The sequence below is a fragment of the Spodoptera frugiperda genome, chromosome 29 (genome assembly GCF_023101765.2).
Source record: "Spodoptera frugiperda isolate SF20-4 chromosome 29, AGI-APGP_CSIRO_Sfru_2.0, whole genome shotgun sequence".
Lineage (NCBI taxonomy): Eukaryota > Metazoa > Arthropoda > Insecta > Lepidoptera > Noctuidae > Spodoptera > Spodoptera frugiperda.
Genome location: NC_064240.1, coordinates 10,763,764 through 10,777,265, shown reverse-complemented (window position 1 = coordinate 10,777,265; position 13,502 = coordinate 10,763,764). Strand labels below are relative to the sequence as shown.

Below are 13,502 nucleotides of genomic sequence, written 5' to 3'. Positions count from 1 at the left end.
TATATTCACTTAACACCCAAATGGGGACGCCAGTCAAGGAATGGGGTAAATAATTAGCAAGAAAAGTGCTACAGGAGATTTTTCTGCAATCAAAGTCAAAGTCAAAGTTCCTTAATTAGGCACTTTTGAAAAATCATTTGAATTGTCCGTCAGTCTTTCTGTTAGTGAAGCTTGATGCTCGTTCCAAAGTTTAGCTTCGAATGCAGAAGAACGAGAAAGAAACTCCATCGTAATATTACGGACTCTTTTATGACCCAATACTTGACATCAGTTAATGATAAGTGGACATTGCCTAAAAGGTAATAGCTAGGTCGATGTGGACCTCATTTTAAAGGTAATAAGATAAGATTGAGATGATGTTAAATTTTATAAGTGCAAAAAGAGTTTACACGTCACGCAAAAAAAAAAACAATTATTATGTGAAAAATCTGTACCTTGACCAACAACCTTAACTTAATTTTGTAATACTGGACGTAGAATTATCCATCTATCTCGATTTTTTTTATGAAATTTTCATCCCAAGAATGATATTCCCACTCATATAACACGATACACAAAGCCAAAGGGTTTATTTCACATTAATCACAAACAGGCTGTTCATATTTCAGCAAAAAATATCGTAGAGTTTATTAAGGGTCAGTTTCTATGTAAAGTAAAAAATAATGACTCTCAGTAAAGATTTGTCATTTAAACCAAATTGGTAAAAGCTAAAAACTTTTTAGAAAGTAATTGGAGAAACTAAGGTTAAGTTCATAGAACTTTGGGCGAGAAACCAGAAAAGTTTTCAAACTTAAAATTTACCAAAGGTCTCTTGGAAGTCAATGAACGCAGCGACAACTCTATTAGAATACTCTTTGGAATGAATTTAAACACTTTTCTTCCCTTTTTAATTACTTTAAAGTCAGAAGACTCCATTCATTATTTTAAAAAGCGAGACTTTTCTATGAATTCTATGTTAATTCCTTTCATGGTGGTTAATTTTGTTACATGCGGATTATTTGAAGTGAAGGAACAATAATTACGGGTATGGGGTGCTTTTCCACCAGGCATGTGCTACGCTACGTTGCGTTGCTGTGGGTACGTTTGGCTTCCACCAATCATATTCATTAATACACATAGCTTGACGGACTCAGCTAAGCTACGTTTTTATATATACGTGCTGTGGATGTGTCCCATTTTATGGCTTCGCTATCGATACATCGAAAACCTGCGCTGCGCATCTTCCTCGCTTCATACTTTATGCCAGCACTCGCATCGCTACGTAGCTTAGTACGTAGCGTATCAGTGGAAACGGTCATATAGTTTCACAGCATAGCTACATAGTACATCTCTAGTGGAAAATTACCCTATTAGGTAGTAAATTAGTTTCATACTCGTGGCAGTTCCTTTGTTTTGACAGAAGCCATATCAAATTATGAAACTATCAGAAATCACGTGTCAAACTTAGGTTTCATGCTAACTAACACTTCTTCAAGAACTAATCTTAGAACAATTTCTAATATAAGTTATGAATAAGTTCTGAATATTATATCTGATATTTTGAAATGAAACAATTTTCTATGTATTTTTAAAACGTTGTCCCGCACTACTATTTTCTCTTGTGTCGTGGTGTGTTTACAAACATACAAGTTCACATACACATGACACCTAGGCCCGAAACAACAATTTGTAGATAACATAAAGAGTTACTCCGTGCGGGAATCGAACCCGCGACATGTCATGTGCGCAGCAGCCGGTTGCCCAGCCAATGCACTAACCGTACAGTACAATCTAATAAAAACACACCCAAAAATAGTTTAGTTTTGACCAATTTTAGTCAAATATTTTTCCGACGCCTGTCAAAACTATTCCCGATACCTAAAGCAATGGAACAACGGCCACGAGTCCGTCTATCGTTATTTCCGAACAAACCAAAAATAAACTAACACAGAAGCAACAAGAACGTGACTTCAAATATAACTGCATCAGCAATTCACACGGTCACATGTATCACATGATACTCAATTTTATCGAATATTTCTAGCTCAATTTGTGAAATTGAAATTATTTTGTTTCTGTTATAAATAAGTTACCTATTAGTGTCGTTCAGATAAAATGCATAGCCATACTCATAATGTTTGACTATGGCGGCTAGACTACTACTACGGCTACTAGCGCCTAGCTTCACTGACAGACAGACTGACGGACAATTCAATTTGACGTTTCAAAAGTGCATTATTTAGGATTAATTGAAATAAATGCTTTGACTTTGACTTACAGACTTACGTAATGTAACATGAAAGCAGCATTTTACAAGTGTGGACACAGGACGAGAACGCGGCACGTACGAACCAAGCAAGATGCGTTCGTATGCGTTTACGTTATGTCAAACGTAAAGATTTACATACAGTGAAATACTCGAACACGGATCGCGTCGCTTAATACAGTTATAATGCATTGGATGATTTTCCCCTCTCAAAAAAGAGGCGTTCAAATTATGGAAATTTTGTTACATTACATGTTAAATTACGTAAGTCTATATACAACATTAGGCTATTGGTTCAAGTAGGATATAGACTTATCAAAATAGTTTCCCTTTTCAGAATTCTAGCTTAAATCTTAATAATCTAAATCCCATCTCGTCCTACATATTATGACTCATAACATAACTAACTAAATAATCATAATATATTACCAAGAACACCTTAGTTTTCTCCTTTGGAGAGAAAGGGCAACCATTCTAACTATACCAGTCTTCGTCCCAATTCGAGGAAAACATCAATTTCAGTTCAACTATTCAGAGGTACTTTGAAAGTCATTATATCGATACGTCTGTTTGACCTTTAATTAACAACGTAATCTATGGCTGGAGTTTTAGAGACAGGAACTGTTCACAACGGGTTGTTCGAAAGTTCTAGATAAGAGTAGTTTTTCTACAGTAATTTCAGTTCGACATGTTAGATATACAATGTAATAGGGGCGACAATATACGTATATCTGTTCCTACAATTGAAATACCTGAAAAAATACTGAACTGGATAATTTCAATTCTCATATACATTTACGAACTGTACAATAATGGTTTAAATCATGTGAAATGAAATGTTATTTAGACGTATCAATACTTCCATCATTTTAAATACTTTAGGACTGAAGAACTTTAACTGTAACTGGTGGTGCAGTGGTGGACAACCGACTACTACGTAACACGTTGCAGATTCGATTGCCACGTGGAGCTCTTTGTGTGATCCACAAATTATTGTTGTTTCGGGTCTGGGTGTCATGTATGTAAACTTGTACGTTTGTAAACGCACCTTCTACACAGGAGAAAATCGTAGTGGGGCAACATGTATTAGATTAAAATTTTAAATATTTTAAGTAAAAATAAAAATAAATCACACCTCTTAGCTACGTATGCTCAGAAATGTGATTAACGTTTTTTCATTAAAAGTCACAATCAACTCACAGTACGTTGAATTCTACACATACTTAGTATTGAAAGGTACAACGATATCGAATTTCATAAAGAGGCCAACACCTTTCACGAGTAAAATGCTTGTCACAATAAATAAAAGGCATTGTTGTACTTTAGTGAACTAATGACATGCAGCAAAATTGATACGGAGTAAAGTCACTCATGTGTTTACGGCTTAAACAATAGGGGTTATTAAACTTTTGACATTGTGACAGACCAAATTACTATGTAAATATGACTTTCAAGACTTTGGTGTGATTTTGTTAGTATCGCTGAATCGGACACAGTGTTATTCCATTTTCTATTTGCACCGTAAGATGGGGTTGATTTATTTTCTAAATAAATAAAGATAAAAAAAACAAAATCTGGAATAGTGCCCCATGTATCTTCCTAATAAATGAAATTTACCTTCGATAGAAAGTGGTTGATGCATCTTATTGATTCGTCTATGTTTACAACTTTATAAATACGTTACGTTATTAATACGCTTTAAATAGGTATGTATTAATTGCAGAACATAACTGAAACACCAGATTTGCATCTCTAACTGCCGCACTCAGAGACATTTAATGATGACTTATACAATTCCTTAATAACAATTTTGTATGGAAAACAATTGCTAAGGACTGGGTTACGTCTCCATTAAAAACTTTAAGTACGGGCGGCGGTAAGTCCTGCACACAAGTTAATTGTAATGTAAGTACTTCCACTGAGCTATGCATAAATTTTAATTGACCAACGTAAAATTTTTATACTAACTCTAATTTATTCCATGAACTAAGGAAGCCAAGTGATGTAGTCGCCTTGGGAAATTCGAGTGGGAAGTAAAACGTAGGAGTTGATGGCATGATGAGGGTCTCATCTCCATGAGAATTGGCGTGAAAAACTACACGATCGTGAGATGCTAGGGAAATAGGGGATATGCCACGAACCATCCCCTTTAGGGGAATAACGTGAGCTGAATAGTAATAATTTCAATTAGAATATATTTACACTTCGATCAGTTGGTGATCCTTTAGGTTTAGCTACTTTTCCACCAGTGACGCAGCTTACACCAATCATATTCACATAGCTTAGCAATTCCCTAATGTATTTCCCTTATGTAATAAACAATGTATATTTTGCTAATCACGACAATACAACAACTCACTTCCAAGCGAACACGCAATCTATTTAATAGAAAATAGAAGCTTATTTATTACATAACAGTTATTGTAATAGTGAAAAGGGTTGTAAGTCTTTGTGTGGCCTAGAATGAGAATGCTCAACATTGGTTTATAGGCTCTTTGTTTGTTCAACTGATTTATATAACCCTTCGGTTTGTGTTTGACATATTCTAATCTAGTCTCTTAGATCTCGGAGTAAGTTTGATCATGTTTGTTTGTATGTCTATTTGTTTGTAAATGGAATATTAAGTTAAAACTGATTTGAGTTGTATAAACGTAATATTACCCTTTTTTTTTTTTTTTTTTTTTTAGGGTGGAAAATCATCCAATGACTTCTCCCGCCTTGGGCGAGGCGAGAGGGAGTGTCAGACTCTTACTGACTAAAAACCACCCCGTTCCTACTCCTGCCCGTCGAGCCGGAGCCCCGGTAAACCCGCTAGGTTGTCCGCAGCTCCGGATTAGGCATCAGCCCTACTGGGCCCCATCTGTGGTGGTCTGATGGCTCTTTGAGGCGCGCGCAGAACGCGACGCGCCGCACGCACGGGTCTGGTTCTGGTCGGGCGGCGAGCTACCCTTGCTCGTCGTCCGCAGACCCGCACTTACGGTGGCCGGAGATAATCGCGCGATCGCCGACGCTCAAAGTGTCTCTCGAGACAGCTGGGATGTGAGAAGATTTCCTCACGCGCCCCGCCTCCTCCTTAGCTAGCATGACTGCTTCGCAGAAGGAGGAGACGGCATCCCAGTCCCCCTCGCTCCGCACCATGGCTTGTATCAGTGCCGGACGCGAGAGGGCGCCGTCGCCGACCACATCCCTGAGGATACGGCGGTGCTCAGCCCACGCAGGGCAGACCGCAAGCGTATGTTCCACCGTGTCCTCCGGGCGGTCTTTGCAGTGATGACACCCGGGCGTTTCCTCCCGCCCAATCAGAAACAGGAACCTACCGAAGCTTCCATGTCCGGTAAGCACCTGCGTCAGGCGGTAGGTGAGGACGCCGTGGCGCCTCTCTAGCCACTCCTCAAAGAGGGGACTTACCGCTGCAATGACAGCGAGCCCAGCCCTCGGTTGCGACAGTCGCTGTTGCCATTCCGCCATGAGATCGCGCCGGAGCTCGTCCCGCCACGCACTAATTTGGCGCGGCAGTGGAGTTTCGCCCCGGCGACGCGCGTCGGCGCGCAAACTAAAGACGCGCGCGAGCACCTTCGCCTCCAAATCCCACGGCGGGAGTCCGGCAAGGAGGTTAGCCGCCTCTCCGGAGATCGTGCGATATCCGCGGATCACTCGAATGGCCATGACCCTCTGGGACGTGAGCAGCGCCCGGGCTGGCCGCCGCATCAGGTTCGGCGCCCACACAGGGGCTCCGTAGAGGGCCATGGACCGCACGATCCCCGCGTACAACCTCCGGCACGTAATATTACCCTTACAGTCATATTTCAGTTAAGTATAGTAGAGGACAAAAAGAAAAAAAAGGGCAACTTTAAACGTGTGACAGTAATGTGGCGACGATCACTATAGACGATCGACGATCAAATCAACGGATGACGTTATAAATCCTACATCGCACATATGAAGTTTACATGCAAATAAACATAGACAGAAAATCCCAAATGTACAACAATTCGAAAGCCGGCCAAGCATGAATATCTCGCCTGGTCGAAGGATCCTTCTTTTCTTAAGGAACTTTACTCACTGTTCTCTAAATTAAGAAATCACAAAATCTAATAACAATTAAATCCAAGACCCCTTGTCTCCGTCGTCCTTACGATCCTTAAAACCAAACCGATAGTCTTGCGTCACACTAGTCCCAAAGATTTCAGTACAGAAAGGCATAACAGTACCCTTTTTTTTTTTTTTTTTTTAGGGGGAAAATCATCCATGACTTTTCTCGCCTTGGGTGAGGCGAGAGGGAGTGTCAGACTCTTACTGACTAAAAACCACCCCGTTCCTTCTCCTGCTTTTCGAGCCGGAGCCCCGGTAAACCCGCTAGGTAGTCCGCAGCTCCGGGGTAGTCCGCAGCTCCGGATAACAGTACTTTAGCAATAGATATCCTTCCATACTTGGATAAACTTGAATAACATACCATAATAGATCTAATACATCAGTATTCAACATTCATTATATAATAACTATTTGACTATGCAAACTATTGAAATTGTAGGAGACAATATCTTTGTATTGTATATGTCTGTGTTTATATATTAATGAAAGATATTACGTAAATGCTTTGTCTTTTAGGACTATGACAAGGATTTCTTAGTAGGAGTCCTTGTCGTTGTTAAGATTATATAAGCTTCCTGATTATTAAATGTTTAGATAGAACTTAATCAAATAAAAGATTTCCGTTCCATCCCATGTACTAATGAGAATTATTTCTCCATATTTATTTAAAATTCTCTAAATTTACATTTTTAAATAATATTTAAAACATACAATATAAAATAATATTTAAAAATATAAAAGTAGGAGCCGACCAGTAGCGGGAACATGGTCCAAGCTACCGGTGGTTAGGGCTCCAGAGACAGAAACCTCCTCACAATACGTGCCGTTTCGAGGAGTACTGCCTTCTGCATCAGGCCCTTGATCCATCCGCCCAACCCCAGCCTCCTAAGGTGATTGTCGAGGCTGTTGGGTATTAATCCGTTGGCCGACACGACTATCGGCACAATGATAGCCGAATCCACACTCCACATGTCGACAACCTCGTGAGCCAAGTCAAGATATTTTATTTGTTTATCTTTTTCAGCTTTCACGAGGTTCTCGTCATGAGGAATGGTGATATCGACTATCATCGCGCGGCGCGCTTGCCGATCTATCACCACTATATCAGGTTTATTGGCTACAATAGTCCTGTCAGTGATGATAGATCGATCCCAGTACAACGTGATATGGCCGTTTTCGAGAACTGGATCGGGCACATACTTGTAGTATGGAACCTCAAACTCAACAAGTTGATAGTGCAAAGCAAGTTGCTGGTGGATAATCTTGGCCACCTGATTATGTCTATGCAAATATTCACCATTAGCCAAACGACCACAACCAGAAATTATATGTCTTATGGATTCACCAGGACTATGACATGCCCGACATATGTCAACGGTCCCATCCTTAATAATATATTTCCGGTAGTTATTCGTAAGGATAACTTCGTCCATAATTGCACAGACAAATCCTTCAGTTTCACCAAAGAGATTACTGAATCGTAGCCAAGATACGGACGCCAGAAAATCTACACTGGGTCCATGAAGGGCCCGGAAGAAGCGTCCGTGGAGCTCCTTGCTATGCCATACCTCCTTGCGGTCATTGACGCTTAATACCACAGGTTTGCGCCAGTTCTCTTTTGCTAAAGATAGTGGAGTGAATCCATTGTCCACTGCTGCTACTTCTCGATGCATACCCTCGTTTACTTTCAGGAAATATTCCCTGAGGTTGCACACCTCACGGTTATGAAGGGTCTTAGCATTTAATAAGCCTCGACCCCCACACTTCCGCGGGATGTACAACCTCATGGTCGATGAACGAGGGTGATGCATACGATTTGCAGTCAGCAGTGTTCGGACTCGCCTATCCAGGGCGTCAAGTTCAGTCTGAGTCCACTTGAGTATACCAAAAGAATACATCAGGACCGGCATGACCCAACCGTTATAGGCTCGCACCTTGTTTCCGCCTGATAATGAACTTTTCAGCACTTTATTCAGGCGGCCAAAGAAGCGTTCCCGTAACGATTGTTTCATGTCCGGTCCATTAATGCCTAATCCCTCTGACATACCCAGGTACTTGTAAGTATCATTTGCGGAGAGCGTTCTTAGTTTTGTGAAATCTGAGAGTTCTAGACCCTCAGATTCCACAATCCCTCCTCGCTTCACATGCATGACAGCACATTTATCTACTCCAAATTCCATTCTGATGGAACTACTAAATTTTTCAGTTATTTTCAGTAGTTCCATCAGTTGTTTATTATTTGGAGCAAACAACTTGAGGTCATCCATGTAAAGCAAGTGGGATATGACTAGACCCCTTCTTCGCAAAGGATAGCCTAGCCCTGAAGCCTCCAATAAAGTACTGAGAGGATTCAAGGCCAAGCAGAACCATAGTGGGCTCAGACTGTCACCCTGGAATATTCCTCGCACTATCCTTACAGGTTCTTCACTCCCTTGGATTTGTCTACATCCCGGATAGCAAAGCACAGTACTCCATTGCCTCATACATGACTGCAAGAAGGCGCGTAGAGTTGCATCTATCTTATACAACTCCAGCACCCTCATGAGCCATGTATGTGGCACAGAGTCATATGCCTTTTTATAATCTATCCAGCATGTAGACAAATTCTTTCGGGACCGACGAACCTGTTGGCTTACAACCATATCAATGAGGAGTAGCTCCTTAGTTCCACGAGACCCCTTCCTACATCCATTTTGAGATACAGACATAATGGAATGTTTTTCAATATGTTTTGTTATTTTTGTTCTCAAAATAGATGTAAGAAGTTTATAGACCGTTGGTAAACATGTAATTGGTCTATAATTTTTGGGTTCAGTGGAACTACCTGATTTATGGAGCAGATGGGTAACGCCTGTTGTTAGAAATTGGGGCAACGATCCAGCTTCTAAAGCTGCCTGGAACTGTGATGCTAAGCGAGCGTGTGAACTGGTGAACCATTTGAGCCAGAAGTTGTGCAGCCCGTCTGGCCCCGGTGATTTCCAATTTGGGACCGAACAGGCTGCACTGCTCACATCAGAGGAGGTGATTATCACCTCCTCCATCTCTGGCACAGTTTCACACCTCCGCTCAACATCACAAATCCAGTCATCCTCTGTGTGGCTAACAGGCACCGACCAGATGTTGCGCCAAAATGTGTTAGTGGCTTCATCATCCGGTCGCCGCCCATCAGTCACATCTTGGTTGGATCGTTCCCAATTTCTATATACCCATCTCTGATCTCTTTGGAACATGCGATTCTGAGTATATCGCTCTACTCGTTTTTTGTACCGCCTGATACGATTTGCCCATGCGTAGACTTTCTGCTTCAGGAAGTCGATGCGCTCTGTAACACGCGACATGTATTCATGAGGACTGGTTTCAGTCCCCACAAATGCACGTCTTACAAAGCGCATCACTCTAGGACGAGTATTGCCATCCCTGAAGCAGGATAGTTTGCCGATAAGCACCCTGGCCTCACTGATACGACGCTCAATCCTGCACTGCCAGGCTGGTACTGCTGGTTTTGGTCGGACTGCTGCGTCAAGATTCGAGAATCTGACGTTAGCCACTCGACAAGCTGCTACCGCCCCACAGTACAGGATCGAGTGTGTATCATAGAGGTTTTCGCTACTTTCAAAATATGTTTTAAGTAGCGAATCCAGAGCGCTTACTAGCGCCCTATTTTTCCACACATGGGCAAACGTGGCAGTTTTGGTTTTAAAGGAGCAAATCTATATTCACGAATCGCATCCTCCAAAGCACTCCTCAGTCGTTCATTGCACTGAGTACTTACTTGTTCAACCCTGTCGTCCTCTACTCCAGCAGCAGGAGTGGTCGGTGTCACATTTTGTGACACTGTAGGTGTTTGTGCCACCTCTTGTGGTGGGGCGGGGACGACACGGTTGCGCAGTGCTTCTGAGCGTAGCCGATCAAGTGCAGCCTCGTCCAATCTACGATTGCGTTGGATGACCCGCACCTGATCCGAGAGTCGTTGAGCCGAGACGTTGACGGATGGCTCGAGTACCTGAAACATCGACAGCATCCTTTCACGGTACGCAGTGAGGTTAGTTCCTCCCTCTGTAGCACCGTAGTACGCGCGCATGACGTTCTCATTTATTGTTTGAGACCATTTCATGCGCCGCGCACAACCACCGGTAGCGGGGACCCGTCCCGGGGTCTGTTGACCCCTGGCTCCCAAGCCCGTCGGTGGCCGGCCTCTCCTCGGCCGACGTACAGGTGGCGGCGACGTCGGTGGGGAGAAATATTCGTCGCTCGAGCTCGACGCAACTACTGTCACCGGAAGTTCTTCGTGGTTGGGTTCCGGTGACGGCGAGGCGGAGCTGAGCGACGAGTCCGGGGATGGTGGGTGTGCGTAACGTCGTCTTGCTCGCGTCAACATTGATATTTCACATGTATAATATAATATATTTATCAAAAAGATTTTTGGCTTCTTCTGTCATTATTTTTATTTATTATTATCATTGCTCAAAACTTAGTATTTAGGCAAAAACATGTCAAAATAAGCTATACTTTTGCTAAAATATGCAAATAAAAATGTAGGTGAAAGACCGGATAAACAAATATTTTATAAAATTTGCCTTTTTTCTAAAACGGCGCGGGTACACGTCTGTGTTGACCGGAGCGAGTAATATTAAATTATTATTTTTATGATAACTTTCGTTGCCACTTCGTGTTTCGCGAAATACTGCTTATGAATATGAGCCTTTAGCATGGCTTAAATCTAGTCTAGTTCCTCGTCAAACAGTTATGAAAGTAAGCCGATAACGTAATAGTTAAAGATAATTACTATTGTAATCGTACTGTAACTATTGGGAAGCCAAAATCTACGTACGTACTTTTCTCAACATATTACTTTGTAGAAATGTTTAACATATTAACATAGAGACTCAGCGACCCCACAGTCATACCATTACAACGGTTCTGTGGGTCTTAGTATATTAAAATGTAATCTGTATGGAAATGGAATAAATAATTATTAATAATAAATAATTCCCTAAGATTATAATCGCACTAAATAATAACTATAGCAATAAATCGTTACTTGCAACCTAATAAGAAACAATAGCCTCCCCGACTAATCTAGTACCCCAAGCCTTTTTCCAAAAAAATGAAGATATTTTCAAAACAAAATATGTATGGTATATTTCTAATAACCAACTCCCAAGTTACAATCCATCATAACACTATGAAAGTCCTTGAACTTCATACGGAAGGTCGAAGATCCAGGAAACGTCAAACTTTGTCGACAAACGGGTTATGGAGAGAGGTTATGTCTTTGGCTTGACAGAATAATTGGGAAACTAACATTTTCCTTTGAACTCTGAATAGTATGGGGTTTTCTTTATATTGTTTTTATTATATTTCCAGAATATTCTTAGTCTTGAAACTGTAACACGTATTGAAATATAGATGTTTAATAATAAAATTATTGTCCTTTTTTTATTAAAATTGCTTTTTAATGACTGAAATGTGCAATTATCATCGCCACAGACGTTTTAAATTTTACGAACAAATATCCAGTAAAGCTAAAAACCTACCTGATTGCCTTTCATTATTTCCACTATTTGTTCAAACAGTTATGACCACTTTTACACAAAATAGGTACCTAATTATACATAACACACTATTGTAAAAAGTAAAACCAACAGAATACTCACACAAAATCCATATACGACACGTCAGGTAATCCGTCAGGCCAGGAGAGCAGGCATGCAGTTTTGAGGGTACCCTTTGACCTGGGAAATGAGAAAATCCGACTTTGTAATTAAATTCTCCCTATTTCAGTCGTCGGTTTAGTAATTATGCTACATACTGTTAGGTACGATGTTGCAGGAATTAAAAAGGTCGGAAAAAGTCCTTACTTATATATAAATGTGTTAATTCGTTTAAGCCTTTGACTGCCAACAGAAAGCTGTTAAGGGCAAATCCGCTATCGTGGCCCATGGTATTTATATTGTCCCATTGGGATAAAGATGTTTTTATACGTGTTTCTTTCATGTTTTGACGAATTGACCAGTGCCGCCCAGAGCCGTTAGTATTCTTTATATGAACTTCTATGTATACGCGCTCATTACATCAACTGACAATTGTTTCGTTCGCCACGTGTAACGACGAGTTGCCCACTCGTTGACAACTCGCTGCTCGCACGCTTATCGCTCACGGGCCGCGAATGGAACATCCGTGAATCGCGTGCTGCCTGAATGATTCACGCAAAGCTGAACAAAAAACAAAAGACTATACTCGAAAATTCGTGAACCAAGCGATGTCCACTCGTTGACTGCGCGACGTTTACTAGTTGACCACCTGTCGACAACGTGTTGAGGCGGTGCTGGTCGGGCGCCGGTTGGTTCTAATGAGCAATGACTTTAATATACTATCTGTATACCGCTTTTTTTGTTAAATTTAACACACGTAATGCAGGTACTCATTTAATTTACAAAAAATAAAAAGAATCTCAGCGTTTAATAAAAAATATATTCACTTTTAACTTTTTTTAAAAGTTTGATCACCGCTAAAACAAATTAAATGAAAAATAAAACATATTCGAAAGCCATTAAGAAGTTTTATTACATTTTTATTTAGCGTAACTAGTCAATACTAGGTACTCAATTATATGGTTAGACGTATATTTTTAATGCGAAAACTTTTATTGACAATTTAACATTCTTTTTATAATTAATTTAGGTGTCAATTAAACTATCTTTACTTAAACACTCTCATTTCAATCTCAGGTCATAAAATTTATTGCGGTTTCATTGTTATAATGGCATAATCTCTGATTTTGTGTTTTATTATTTTTGGTACGTTTATTCATTAATAACAGATATGTTTTTATTTGAAATATAAAATTACCCAATTTTTTTATCGGGGAAAATTATCTTTTAGTTTAAAATAAACCGTTGCAAATGTGGATATCATAGAAAATCTTTAGTTAATTTAAAATTACTGAACTCATTTATAAAACACTTACGATTATTAGATTAAAAGCCATAGTCTTATTATTATAAGGCTTTTTATTGAATCCAACCACTCTATTATAATTTAAATACAATATTTTAAATTGGATTTTTACCCGAAAACCCAAACAATGCTCTCCGCTCACATTGTTATTGCAGACCAATCGTATTAACAGCCGTGTATTGAATTCCTAATTGAATGAGAGTGT

General features: G+C 40.3%; 1 protein-coding gene across 4 annotated transcripts in view; it reads right to left on the bottom strand.

Moving 5' to 3' along the window:
* Positions 1–13,502, bottom strand: part of LOC118268412 (tachykinin-like peptides receptor 86C) — a 99,258-nt gene that overhangs the window by 24,597 nt on the left and 61,159 nt on the right. For all 4 annotated transcript variants that reach the window (XM_050706616.1, XM_050706617.1, XM_050706614.1 and 1 more), the window contains exon 7: positions 11,995–12,072. In XM_050706616.1, coding sequence (XP_050562573.1) covers positions 11,995–12,072 — 78 coding nt within the window. The remainder of the gene's footprint in view (positions 1–11,994; positions 12,073–13,502) is intronic.